This window comes from Silurus aristotelis, assembly GCF_946808225.1.
Source record: "Silurus aristotelis genome assembly, chromosome: 8".
Classification (NCBI taxonomy): Eukaryota; Metazoa; Chordata; class Actinopteri; order Siluriformes; family Siluridae; genus Silurus; species Silurus aristotelis.
The window spans coordinates 15813211-15827294 of NC_139581.1; the positions used below are offsets into that span (position 1 = coordinate 15813211).

At 37.9% G+C, this 14084-nt stretch overlaps 1 protein-coding gene across 2 annotated transcripts in view; it reads left to right on the top strand.

The window, feature by feature from the left end:
* LOC310729961 (membrane-associated phosphatidylinositol transfer protein 3-like) overlaps positions 1 to 14084 on the top strand; it is a 58847-nt gene that overhangs the window by 39077 nt on the left and 5686 nt on the right. For both annotated transcript variants that reach the window (XM_083548666.1, XM_083548667.1), the window contains 11 exons: positions 1938 to 2127; positions 2770 to 2892; positions 3260 to 3444; positions 4556 to 4710; positions 5251 to 5421; positions 9544 to 9735; positions 9916 to 10064; positions 10753 to 10869; positions 12368 to 12484; positions 12579 to 12727; positions 13449 to 13598. In XM_083548666.1, coding sequence (XP_083404792.1) covers positions 1938 to 2127; positions 2770 to 2892; positions 3260 to 3444; positions 4556 to 4710; positions 5251 to 5421; positions 9544 to 9735; positions 9916 to 10064; positions 10753 to 10869; positions 12368 to 12484; positions 12579 to 12727; positions 13449 to 13598 — 1698 coding nt within the window. The remainder of the gene's footprint in view (positions 1 to 1937; positions 2128 to 2769; positions 2893 to 3259; positions 3445 to 4555; positions 4711 to 5250; positions 5422 to 9543; positions 9736 to 9915; positions 10065 to 10752; positions 10870 to 12367; positions 12485 to 12578; positions 12728 to 13448; positions 13599 to 14084) is intronic.

Below are 14084 nucleotides of genomic sequence, written 5' to 3' on the forward strand. Positions count from 1 at the left end.
CCTGTTATCTCACTGAAAGTCATTGGGCTTTATAAATCCCATCTGTCCTTCTCTGAGAGGAGCTTAGTAGCTACAGAGATATCACGCAAGTCTCTGACTGATAGTTATTCATAAAATGAAATTGCAAATGAATTAATTTCTTGTGTGTCCTTTGTTTCTTTGTCACCTTTGAGTCCTAGCTGTTAAAGGCGCTTCATCTCTCTTGTCTTTTTGCTAGCCTGAAAAAGAGCAGCAAGACTGCTCTTGCTGTGCCATTTTGTTCAGCTTGGAATACTTTATTCATTTGAGATTATCCTTGTCTTATTCTTTCAATAATTTTGTAAAGATTATTTTAGTGGTTTCAGTGAAATTTTATCCATCTCTGTTGTTGATGCTGCTTTCCTTAAGTATTTTTTGTTGAGGCCATCATATTGAACTATTAAGACTTTGGTGCTAGGTGTATTGCACTGATTGCAAAGTACATATATTTGTACTTTACTCATTTGCCAATACGTAATTAATATCAGGACAAAATTCCTCTCACCAAGATTTTAAACGTATTATTTAAAAATAGCATCTATGAAGCCTTTTAACTTTATTTTATGCTTAAATCATCAAGCCAAATTCTTCAAAATGTGTTTACCTGCCAGTTTTCACCCACCAGCCAGCATTTTCCTATGATACAACTTCTACTTGGGGTCCTCGGAGTAATGTGAATCTAGCCAAATGCATCACAGTTGCTACCCATGCTGTGTCACAGCAGTGTATGCCCTCTTCCACATGCATGATGCCTGCAGACACCCACATTTGGCACTGGTTGCTGTGATTGACTTCCACCTTATGACTCCCTTGGCTTCTAGCTGTAGATGACTGTTGCCTTCTCAAAAGTCAATTTTGTAATCCACTTACCTAAAAAGATGATACCAAAAAGTAATGCTTGCTGTTTGGGTACTTGGGTAATTTTTAGGGTTAAGCACTTTGAGGACTGCACTGAGAAATTAATTCGAATGTTGAGATGTTATTCGTCAATCAAATTTTTATTAGAAAGTTGGCAATACTTGCACAAGAACTGCATGCCTATTTTAGAGATATGGTTGATTAATAGACTAGAAAGCAAACTATATCACATGTATTGATATTTATCTTAATTACAGCACCAAAACACCTATTTCTTCTTAGTTATAATGAAACCAACATCAAAACCAATAAGGAAATTCATTACTAAAATGTCAAATTTGGAAGTAACAGTCAGCGACTGGGATTTGTGTCATACTTGAGTTGTATGTTGCCCTGATATGACTCAAACTGGGGAGACGTGTACATTTTCAGCCTTTATAAAAATGAGTTAGTATTGACATTCTTAAAGTGTCATTCATTTTCTGACAATTTTATGCTCAATAATTTATTACACTGCTAATGGCTTGAAGCAGTAGTCAAAGCAGAGGTGATTTCATGGTGCAGCTATATTTTAGATTTATCTAGGACTTGAAATTTTAGACTGGGCAATATTTTTATGAAATATTAATTATATGTAGTGAAAATTCATACATTACAGAGAGCACATACTGCATATCTCATACCTGCACATTCCTTGTGTGAGATATGCTCAGAGGAATATCATGCTGCATCAAGATTGAATGGAAAATTTAAAGAGAGAGAGAGAGAGAGAGAGAGAGAGAGAGAGAGAGAGAGAGAGAGAGAGAAATTGCTTCCTACTACATGTGTTTGACATGATTTTAAAGAACATAAAGGCTCATGGTTCAGTGGAGACCCAGTATCCACTGAAGTCCTTGGCTCTGTCTCAGTAACTTTATTTCCACATCTCTCTGAGCACAGAAATCTTATCTGAAAATATAATCTGTGTTAGTTCAGTGAAGGCATCCCATGATCATGGTTGCATCTGCAAGATTTGTAGAGTTGCTGTTTTATGGACTGATTGAACTTTGTTTTTGTTTTAGCCTAAACCCTTACAGTTATGATGAGAGCTGTGTGTCGAGCAGTGTGGACCACCTTCCACTGGCAGCTCTCCCCCTCCTCGCTATTGCAGCACCGCACTACCAGGATGCTGTGGCAGTAGTTATAGCCCGAGCCAATCAGGTCTACCACAGCTTTCTGCAGTCCCCTGAAGGACAAGGCTTTACCGGCCAGGTTGGTCTCCTTTGGACTAGAAAGTAGGCGTATTTTTTATTTTACTAAAATAAAATAGCCCAGTTGGAGCTTTAGTAAGGAGAATCTGTTTTAAGTTGGTCTTAGTATAACATTAAAGGGGAGCCGTCATCACAGAAGTAATTGGGAGAATTTGGTGGGGGTGTGTGAGTCATCACAGATGAGTCATTCCACAGTGGGAGAGGAATCTCTCTGCCCATTTCTCCTTATTCCTTAGCTCACATGATAATTACAGTAATGCATGATTGTTAATTTACAAAGCACGAGTGATTTCTAGAGGAAGTGTCCTTTGTTTGTGTTCAGTGTAGAAAACCTGGGTGGACCAGCACATTGGGAATTTAACCTCCTGACCAAGAAAATAAAAAAAAATGTTTGCATCAGAGATTAGACTCTGAAATGTTTTTGTCTAACCTTTCCTTAATCCGAATAAAATTTGAGCAAAGTTAATGGATCACGAATAAGTAATTAAAAAGCTACAGCAGTTGTTTTGTTGCTGTAATTAAGGTTATTGACAGGCTTATTGAGCTGTGACAGCTACTGAGACTCCTACTGTGACACGTTGCTTTTGCTATAGGTTCTGACTGGTGTGTTTGTGTGTGCACGTGTGTATGTGCTGTTGAAAAGGTGTGTCTGTTGGGTGACTGTGTGGGTGGCGTGCTGTGTTTTGATGCACTCTGTTTCAGCAACACCACACAGCATGACAGTCCTAATCACAGAGGGAGACACAACAGTACGGAGAGCCTAGGGGTATGTATTTAACAAAACCAATTACTGTGTAGCTTAGGGCTAGATCCTGAATTTGCCTTAAAGATCTTGCATAGATCTGCATCAAAGTTGTCTTTCTCCCCTCCTGTCAGTCCTACCTCAAGTGATACCTCAAGTGATTGGGTTATTGTTTTCTGAATTCAGTATAAGTTTTATTTGTAATTACATTTTAATTTTAGTTACCTTTAGAAACACCCTATTTTAATATGACTATGTTAAAGACTGTATTTGAAAGTTCTTGAAATACATTTCACTATATAATATAACAAATATTGGTGCTTAAATAACAGTTTTACTTGTAATGAAGATTTTTTTGTTCTGCTGCATCGTTTGTTTATATCCAACACAGAATAATCCAGGGCTTCTAGAAGAGGCCAACTTGGGTCTATGCTCCAGTAAACACCTCAGCAAAAGCAACACTGACATATCAGCCCCTGATGGGAGTCGTGTGAGGAGAAAAAGACTCACTCGCAAACAGAGTGACTTGTGTGCTATTGACTCCACCAAGAGCCAGCAAAATCCAATTCTCAGCAGGCAAGCTTCATAAACACAACAGATTCTCATGGTATTATCAGAATGATGGCACATGTTTGGCACACCTATGGTAATACAAAAACAGAATGCTTGAGTTTGTTTCATTTTCTCATAATTTAATACATGCATTTAAATCAACTGCATACATCTGTTTAGCCTGGTAAGCCTTAGCATATGTGTGTAGATGGCATTTTGCCATGTGCCAGTGAATGTGTCAGTCTCTTTCACCCTGCAATTATGTGGCCCATCTGCCTTCCACAGCTTTGTAATGCCTGTGCCCGTATAAAAACATGCAGTATGTGCATTAACTGCTGTTATTATTTTAGCCTGAAAGACGTATTATGTTATTAGGGATTCCTTGCAGTATAGCAGCAGGTGGGACACCAGCCCCTCTTATGTGCCTGACACTGGTTGGTACTGGACAATTTTGATGGTCATTGTAGGATTACATTTCATTTAAGAACCATACCCAGCCTTTGCTTGCAGTTTCTCTGAAGCTGCTGAGAATCAAAGGCTTATATCTGGGCCACTTGAGCTTTTTCCAATGCCCTCTTGTATCTTGCCACCACTGTCTGAGCAGAGGGCTTTTTGGAGTTGACAAAGCATAGAGGCTTGGGTTATTGAAAGGTTTAATATCTCATTGCAATAGGTTCTGTGCAATCCACTTAATAATATGAGTTTGTTGATGCATGGCACTGCTCTCTTACAGCCCAGTATTTGAGGAGCAGAATTTAGAGATTGTATTTAAACATATTGATTGTCAAGGATAATGATTGAGGCAGCTTGATTGTAAGGATGATATAGACCAGGATTTGCCAGGATTTTGTTCAAGTTTAAAGCCTGTTCCAGACACCCCAGTCTATCATCTTTTTTATTAGAACCTTTAGAGTATGTGATAATTTTTGTGTGTAATTATTATGGAGTGATTATAAAAAGATTACTATTTCCTGCTTCTAATTACACTTGCCAAAACCTTTTCTTTAGATAGAGCTGATTTATGTGTGCATTGATCGTGTTTTTTTTATGTGTGTGTGTGTGTGTGTGTGTGTGTGTCTGTGTGTGTGTGTGTGTGTGTGTGTGTGTGTGTGTGTGTGTGTCTGCACATGTGTAGTCTGGTTCAGGAAGGAATAAACCAAAGTCCTGGAGGAAGTAGCACAATGCTGAATCCAGGCCATTTTGACTTTGAGGTGTCAGAATGTTTCTTGCTTGGCTGTCCACTTGGACTAGTGTTAGCCATGAGACGCACTGTTCTTCCTTCAGTCGAAGGTGAGTGTGTCATACTGAAGCACGTATAGCCTGTGGCACATTGTTCTGTCCATACACTTTTAGTTTGCACCTAGCAGACAGTCTAGCTCAGGGGTCACCAACATATTGCCCACAAGGACCACATAAGTCGCCCGCGGGCCTTTTCTTAAAATAGCTCACCATAGCGCCACTTACCAGTGAGCTGCATCTATCTGTTTCCTACCTTGTTAAATCAGTGTTAATAATTATTGTGAGAAATCATTAACATGATCAGTGTCTTCACATAGATGAATATCATTAATTATTAATAACAACATATAATTAAAGGTAAATTGAGCAAATTTGTTATTTCAGAAGTGTGTATCAAACTGGTAGCCCTTCACATTAATCGGTACCCAAGAAGTAACTCTCAGTTTCAAAAAGTTCGGTGACCCCTGGTCTAGCTCTTTTACACCAGTGACTCACAATCTATAACCACATTACATTAGCTAGCCTTTAGTTTCACTACAAAAAAACAACAACCTGTAATTCTATGTATTTTTTTATACCTTTTTGTGGCAGTGACTCAGCTGCAGCCTGCCTGCTCCCAGATCTTCAACCTGTTCTACCCTTCCGACCCATCTGCCTCCAGACTGGAGCCCCTTCTGCATTCTCTCTTTCACCGGGTGCCTCCATTCTCTGTTCCACGATACCAGCGCTACCCACAAGGCGATGGGCGCTCAACTCTTATTGGTGAGGAAAATAGACCTGTGTAGACTTTTAAGACATACAGTATAAGCCTTTATACATTGGGACTCTACTGACCATTCAGCAGTTTTCATACAAGTGCCATCCTTCCTGGAATGTCACTGAGGCATATGTTTAGACTGTGTTTTACATTTTATTTATTATCTGTTCATCTATAATTGTATGTGACCAACAAAAATTATGAATATAAAAACTGAGATCAGTATTTTAAATTGTAATTGAATGTGTGTGACTTCCAACCTCTAAGAAACTAAATGACTGACCTACAATTATGTGATTTAATTAACACCCCATTGACCGTAAGGAAATAAAGTGTTGAGAATAGATATCGGTAAACATGCACATACATTCTGGTTTAATGAGTAATTAATTACTCTTGCCACATGGTGTGGTTCTGGAGCCGCCCGTGGGTAAAGTAGTTTCATCATTACAGTCATCAGAGATCCGCTCTGCATGTCTGTAAATGTGATTAATGTCTGTAATATCCAGGAATAGCTGGCCTGTTTGTCTGTTAATGGTTTGTGGGCTAGTTCTGCATGTATAATTGGAATGTGACGGCGAAAAGTATGTTTGACAGACAGGTATTCAGGAATCACTTTTTTGATAATTTTATTACCTGTTTACATTACCTTCCACTTTTGTATCACAGCTCTACCAAATTGTCCTAACTGTAAAAATGCTTAAGTAGAATATATGGCTGTGTTTCACCTTATCTTGATTATTTCCTAAGCAGAACAATCAACCTTTTTGTTTGATCTTTAGGCTTATATTTCCCTGTTCATAAAGACTTAGGTCCTTTGTTAAAATACTTTTAGCTAGCTAGCTATGTACTTTCAAAACAATCTATCTGTCTTTCTTTTTTGTTTCATTTCCTCTTTTTTTCATCTCCAGTTATTGTTCGTCTGTTAGTCTCTTACGTTTACTGTTTTTAGACAAATTAGTCCTACATGCGCAGTCCCTCTAATAAACTCGTTTCTAATCCTGTCCATCGTCGTCACTCCCAATAAAAATCTCAACATCTTCAGCTCTGTTACCTCCAGCTCCACCTCCTGTCTTTTACTCAATGCCACTGTCTCTAAATCATACAACATCGCAGGTCTCACCACAATCCTATAAACATTCCCTATTACTCTTGCAGATACTCTTCTATCACAAATCACTCCTGCCAATCTTCTCCACCCACTCCACCCTGCCTGCACTCTTTTCTTTACTTCTCTAACATACTCTCCATTACTTTGCACTGTTGACCCCAGGTACCTAAACTCCTCCACCTTCTCCACCTCTTTACCCTGCAACTGCACCAATCCACTGCCCTCCCTCTCATTCACACACATGTACTCTGTCTAACTCATACTGACTTTTATTCCCCTTCTCTCCAGCACATACCTCCACCTCTCCAGGCTCTTCTCAACCTGCTCTCTACTCTCAGCACAAATGCAGAACACAAATGCAAAACACAAAACAAATAGAGAAGTGTGCAACAGTTATGTAGTAAACTAGTGTCAATGGCCCTGTTCTGGTATTAATACCGGGTCTTTTCATGTGTTTCGAAGACATCTGCAGTGACCACATGTAATTGCATTTGCAAATCTTGTCAAGGAAGCATAATATCACCTCAAACTCAAAATTAGCCAAGAACAAGCTAAAATTTAAAGTTGATCATTTTTATATTTAGCCATCAGATGCATTCTCAAGTTAAATCATTTGGAGTATTTGTTGCTAAAAAGCTATACGATAATCATATAGTCATTTGGGTGTGAGGCATTACATGCAAGTTTCATGCATCACATTTCAGGATCTCTCAACAATCAAAAGAAACAATAGAGGGAAGTAAAAACACGAAGTACAATATGAGTTACACAAATTATAATTTTACAGTCTAGGTTGAAAACAATCATCATTAGTTATTTTGCTGGGATATTACACTGATCTATAGGATTTGTGGGGATCTGTTTTGGTAATGAAACAAGAATCACCAGGTGCTGGGTAAATATAATAAACTAGCAGTTGCTTCACACCACCAGCCTAGACGCTACAATCCCACAAATCACTCAACTGATTCAGCCAAGCATTTTCAGTCACTGTGTAGTGAGAGCATTGTAGTGCTAATGAACTTGAATACAGTGCACAGGCAGTCTATCTCGTCTGATGACTGACAATATGCTGCATATACAGTATCTCAAAATGCACCCCTTCCAAACCCTACACTATTTTTAAGTCAACATCAAGACCATTATTGCTAATTATATGTTTTGATGTTGCCATGGACACATTGAGGCACACAATAAATGTTCGATGGCTATATGCATCCCAGACCACCAATGTAAGACATCGGAGTGATCATATCACTATAAGCATTTTTCCCTGTTTAGAATTGTGTTGGCTCTCACTTTATGATGGGAACAACCATGTATTAATAACAACTGTAACCTTTTTTTTGTATATTAATCCAACTTTGTACCTGGAATATCATATCTAGTATTTGAGTGGTTTACTGCTGTTTAATTTCCTAATTAAGAGCCCTTCCTAGGTTGAACTGAATATGTTACAGTAAAAAAAAAAAGAAAAAAGAAATGTTCAGAAGAGAGGATAAAAGCAGGGTTTAGAGAGCACACTGCTGCATCTATATCCTTCCACTGACTTCAGGCACTAATGACGCAAGATGTCTCTAATATTCCCTGTGATGTGCAAAAGTCTAGTTTAAAAAGCTTTAATTTGCTCAGCAGAACTTTATACAATAGGCAGAATGGCTCAATTGAGATTTGGTAACACAGAGGATGCAGGAGCCAGCACCTGATAAAATATAAATAGAGTATGACAGCAGTGGTATCCCATTAGCATTTTTCTGACCATATCTGTCCTAGTTGATGACCTCAGTTACTAAACAAGCTTTATTGCTTTAAAAACCATTGGTTGACTAGTTCAGCTTCCAGTTTTGTTAAAGTACATGCTCTAGGGCCTTAAAGAGGAATATCTAGGAGGAGTTGCTTTATACATATTTTTATTTGGTGCATTTGATTTTGTGTTGAAAATTTGTTATAAATAGCTCTTTCTATTTATTTGTTTGTTTGTTTGCTGTAATGTTTTCCGAATTAATGTTGCCTTTATGATTGTCAATGTGTTTCGCACTTATGGCCCACTGTACCAAGCACATGTAATTCAGAGTCTGGGTATTGTTACACAGTCAAAGGTCAGACCACAAAAAGACATGAGAGAGTAATGACTTAAATTCCGTGGAATCAATTAAGACTTTACAGCAAGTGTCAAAGAAATTACCTTATTTAGATAGCACAGATGTGAGCTGCATGTAAAAGTCTTACAGACTAATGGGTATGCCTAAACATTTGAACAGAGATTCTCAAGATGGTACAGTATATAGGATTGGTATTGCAGTGTGTCTGGTTTTGGCAGTGACATACACATTAGCAAATCTATTTATCTGTGTGCATGAATCACTTGGTCTGGGAAAACAATGCAAAAATACAAGTATGGTCCTACTTAGAATGAACACATATAACAACATGCTTTCTATATCACATTTGTCTTACTTGGTTTAAAGACCTTTTAAAAAGAGCCAGTTGTTATAATGGTTGTTTGGCTCTGTGATGAATAACTGGCTCTGTAGTGGAAGCAGGCAGGTAAGGGACACATTAATTCAGAAAACTCAGTGAAGCATAAAAGCAGAGTGCTTACATTAGTAAGCCTGTTAAAGGGTTTAAAATCACTTTTTCTCAACACACACAGAAGTAAAAGTAGGGCAAGTAGATACCTGGGAAATCAGGTCAAGTGAATGAAGTCATTTTTTCTATTTACAAAAAGTGGTTAGGTGGTTGATTGTTTTTTCCTCTTTTTTTTTTTACACTTAGTCTTAAATGTGCGTCAATGCAGAACATTTAATCAGCAAATAAATTGAGAATGAACCCTAATCCGGATTATGTTAAGAACTGTTAGAAAGTTATTTATTATACATGCCTTTCGGCAAGATTTGCCAATTTACTGTGTATAAGCAGCAAAGCATTAAATTGAATCTACAGTTGTGGGGCACTGATTCATTTTTAAACGAAATATTGCTCACAATGCTGCCTTTTCATTTCTCTCCCTTTAAAGCTGATGACATCCATGGACACCCTGATGTGTTCCTGGATGAAGAAACTGTGCTCTCATTTTCTCTGAGGGTAAATGACACAGAGGGAACAGTGAAGCAGGTGGTTGGCAAAGGGCGCAGGGCAAGTCTGACCAGCACAGACAGTCAAGCATCCGGCTGCTGGGAGAGCAAGCTCAGCTGCATCACTGCCAACAGTGAGTGTGTAGGCATACACTGTTATACAAGCTAAACTTACCCTCACCCACTCAGAGCTGCCAGTCATATTGCACAGATGAAATGCATGTTTTTACATTAACTATCAAATTATTTTTATTAAAAAAAAATATTATTAAAGTAAAAGTAAATAATTAATTGCATATGCATGTGTCTTTCAGTCTCCAGTAGCTGGTGGGGCTCTAAAAGGCTGGACTATACACTTTATTGTCCAGATGTATTGACTTCATTCCCCACTGTGGCTCTGCCTCACCTGTTTCATGCCTCCTACTGGGAATCTACAGATGTGGTGGCCTTTCTACTCAGACAGGTAATAGATAAATCTAATATAATACCTCTGTGTATTATGGCACAGATATTGTGGGAAATATTTTATTGCATTATTTCACTTTGTCCATTTAATGTATTTAAGTGCTATCTTTGTGTGCCCTTCAGTTGTACCTTACTTGTATAATGGCTTGAATCTAACTGATTGAATATATGTACCTAATGCACAAATTCCTGTTTATGGTGTAAAACTGCATTGCACATACTCCTTGGATACAAAAGGGCTCTGGATCTACCACAGAATACTTAAGATAAATGAAAAAAATAAAAAGAATAATGGGAAGAGGGGTTTATTATTGTTAATTGCCTTCTTAGTCAAATATCAAAGAAGGCCTTCACAGTTGAATTGATTTATTAAGGTTAATGTCTAATTTGTGGTATCAGGACTTTATTCCTTTGGTGGTATGTGAATTAATATTATCTAAAAATCTAACTAGCATATAAAACAAGGTAAAAGGGACAGATAATTTTTTTTTTTTTAGATCAAATTTTATACTATTATACAAAACTGTCAACACACTGACTATTGCATTTCCAAATAGATTAGTTTATTCATTGTATGTCTCTTATTCATCCAATGTCTGATGAAATCCAGACTTGGAATTTCTATAATATATAAAAAATGAGGAAATACATCATTGGTTGCCTGTGTGTGTTTCTGTGATTGACAGGTGATACATTGTGATTGTGTGAAGTCTCAGGAGGCAGACAGCTCCGTCTGCACCTCCTTCTCCCCTTCCAGCCCCAGAGAGAAATGGCTACGTAGACGCACACATGTTAAGCTTAGGGTGAGCAGTACATAATTTCCTCTGACTAGATTTAGAAGTGAGGCAACTGCTGACAGAATATATAGTGTTATTAGAAATAAAGGTTATAAGGTTTATTCAAGCTTTATAATGGATTATAGCTAATATAGTTCACCAGCTGCTTCAGTTCTGTTAAAGATTAGGGGGAAAAAAATCATGCTTATGTTTATCTTGAATACAGCTACAAGCTAATTTAATTTTTTAGCGTTAATTATTTATGTTTTATCATCTGTCAATTCCCACCCACCACGGAGCAGGGAAGGTGAAATCTAGCCGGTGCTTTCATCACAAGATACACAGGCAGCCACTGCAACTTTTCAAGTGATTGCTCATGCTGTGTCACAGAGCAGCTGTGCATAGGTATATGAAACCCAGATGCTGATTTGGGCTTGACATATTTTTATTGTCACCCACTTGGCAATTTGCTGATTTTTTCCCATTGAAGCAAACAGAAATCATATAATGTATGAAGATTTTTCTGGTGATGTTGAATTTAAGAAACGTTACATTAAACAGGAGAAATCTCACGCAATTTTTAGGATTTCATTTTAATATGAGAAGCAGTCTAGTACTTTTTATTATTAATTAATACTGTTTAGCTTTTTAAAAAAAATAACATTGTAAAATAACAAAGTTTTTTAGATGTAGCTTATACAGTACTTCATGGGGTCCCTGGTGGTCTAGTGGTTAGAATGCGGCGCTCTCACTGCTGCGGCCCGGGTTCGATCCCCCCGGTTAGGGAACCAACCCCAGCCACTCTTAGTGCAGTTCCCAAGCCTGTATAAATGGGGAGGGTTGCGTTAGGAAGGGCATCCAGCGTAAAACGTGCCAAATCAAACATGTGGATGATCCGCTGTGGCGACCCCTAATGGTAGAAGCCGAAAGAAAGAAAGTTTTTATACATTACTTCATGTGTTGGTTTGTGAATTAAAACCCAGAAAAGTAAAGTAAAGGGTAAAAAGCAAAATAAAAAGCCCTCTTTTGAGTCGTCCCAAGTCGACCTTTCAGTATCACCAACTTTGTAAAAAAGAAATAAATATATAAACTGCACCTGAAAATATCAACTTCTTTACATAGATATGTTCTGGCCTATGAGTGATGCACTAATGTGGTGTGTTGTTGAACTAACTCCTTCTCAAGGGGTGGCAACCAGCAGCATTTAGATTTCATATGCATGTTCCAGTTGAACTTGGAGCTCTTTTAATCAATGCCTTACTAGTTACTAGGTTCACTTGGCTTCCTTTCTTTTTTACAATATATTTCTATTTTAAGCTTGAAAGTTAGCTTAAAAGTTACTATTAGTGATAACTAAGAATTTTAAATGGAGAGAATAGTGGAATTAATGCAGATGATTTAGTGGAGAGGTAACACCCTCTTTTGGAAGAACCCTGAACTGCAGGAATGAGTCTTCAGGACATCATAATGTATTCCACTAAATAAAGGAAAACAAGAATTGTTTAAACTGTTTCTCTGTTTACAGAATGTCACTGCCAACCACAGAGTTAATGATGTCATTGCAACTGAGGAAGGGCCACAGACTTTGGTTGGTCGCTTTATGTATGGCCCTCTGGACATGGTGACTCTGACAGGAGAGAAGGTATTACAGTAAATTTCATCAGCCTCATTAGCTAGAGAACATTTGTGAATAGTTGTATTTGGTCTAATATTTCTTCCTTACTACCACTTTGTAGGTGGACATATATTTGATGATGCAGCCTCAGTCAGGGCGTTGGGTGCACTTTGACACGGAGGTCACCAACAGCAATGGCAGAGTGTCCTACACTATCCCTGATAGCAAAAAGCTGCCTTTGGGAGTGTATCCAATTAAAATGATTGTCAAGTAAGTTAATGCTGTGTGCCTATTTTCCCCACTAGCAAGTTACTCTTGTTTTTATGAATAATAAAACAAGGCAGTTTTATTCACATAGATTTTGAGATTATTTATTTAAGACTGACTTTGTGAGCTTTACAGTATATGGACAAAAGTATTGGGACACCTGACACAAATTGTAACCATATGTGGTTCTTCCCCAAAACTGTTACCACAAATTTGAAAGACACGATTGTTATTGTTGCGTTTGGATGCAGTATCATTCAAATTTGAACTAGGAGACCCAAACCTGTTCAAACATGACAATGTTGCAAGCTCCAACATGGAACATGGGGACTTGTGGCCATTTATCCACAAGGGCATTTGTACTAATCACGGTACTGTTGTAGAACGAGGTGGCTGGGGTGTAGTAAGTGTTCCAGTTCATCCCAAAAGTGTTCAATAGGTCAGACCTATTGAACACAACCACAATGCAAAATCTAGTGTACTGTAGTTTCCCAGAAGAGTGAAGTTTATTATAACAGCAAACAGGGACTATGTGATGTTCAAAAGCACATAGCATCTTAGCAAATGTTTAAACTGTTCTACTCAGAAAAGATGCAAAGTCACCCTGCAGGAGGTAGTACAATGGTTTTCATGGCAATTTATCTCTTTCACTCACTTCTTTTTTTCTGGTTTTGTTTATTCCCCTTGTATTTCTAAAACCATATTTCTTTGCATTGACCTTCAGGGGAGACCAGACGAGTGCAGAAGCTTTCCTGACTGTTCTGCCACGGGGAATGGAGTGTGTGGTGTTTAGCATCGATGGGTCTTTTGCTGCTAGCGTCTCCATCATGGGCAGTGACCCTAAAGTACGTGCTGGTGCTGTAGATGTGGTCAGGTGAGTATTAATATATTAGTTAGGAGACAAAAATACACACTTACAGAAAGATACATTACAGGCAAGAGGGAAAGTACAATGACAGGGTGGAGAACAATAAAAATAAGGTAGATTTTGATATTTTTAACAAAATAAACATCAGCTAAAATATCACTATTCGTGAAGGGCAGTATATGGATCTTTTTAAGCATTTTTAAAATAAAAGACATTTTTTTACTTGGAGTTGGCAACCACTTCAGTTTATTGTAACACCAAGCACTTCACTATTTGCATGGATTCTTTTGTCTGGAAAATAATAAAAGTTTAATCTGGAATAGTGCCATAAAAGAAATGCTGCTGTCGTAGCTTTATACATACAGAATGTACTGTTTGAGTGCCACCTACTGTGTTGTTTAAACACTGTCACCTGTCTGAGACTGCTCCATTTAATTCACTTATATACTCGCACTTATATCCTTAACACTTTATTTAGCAGAAGGGTTTTGT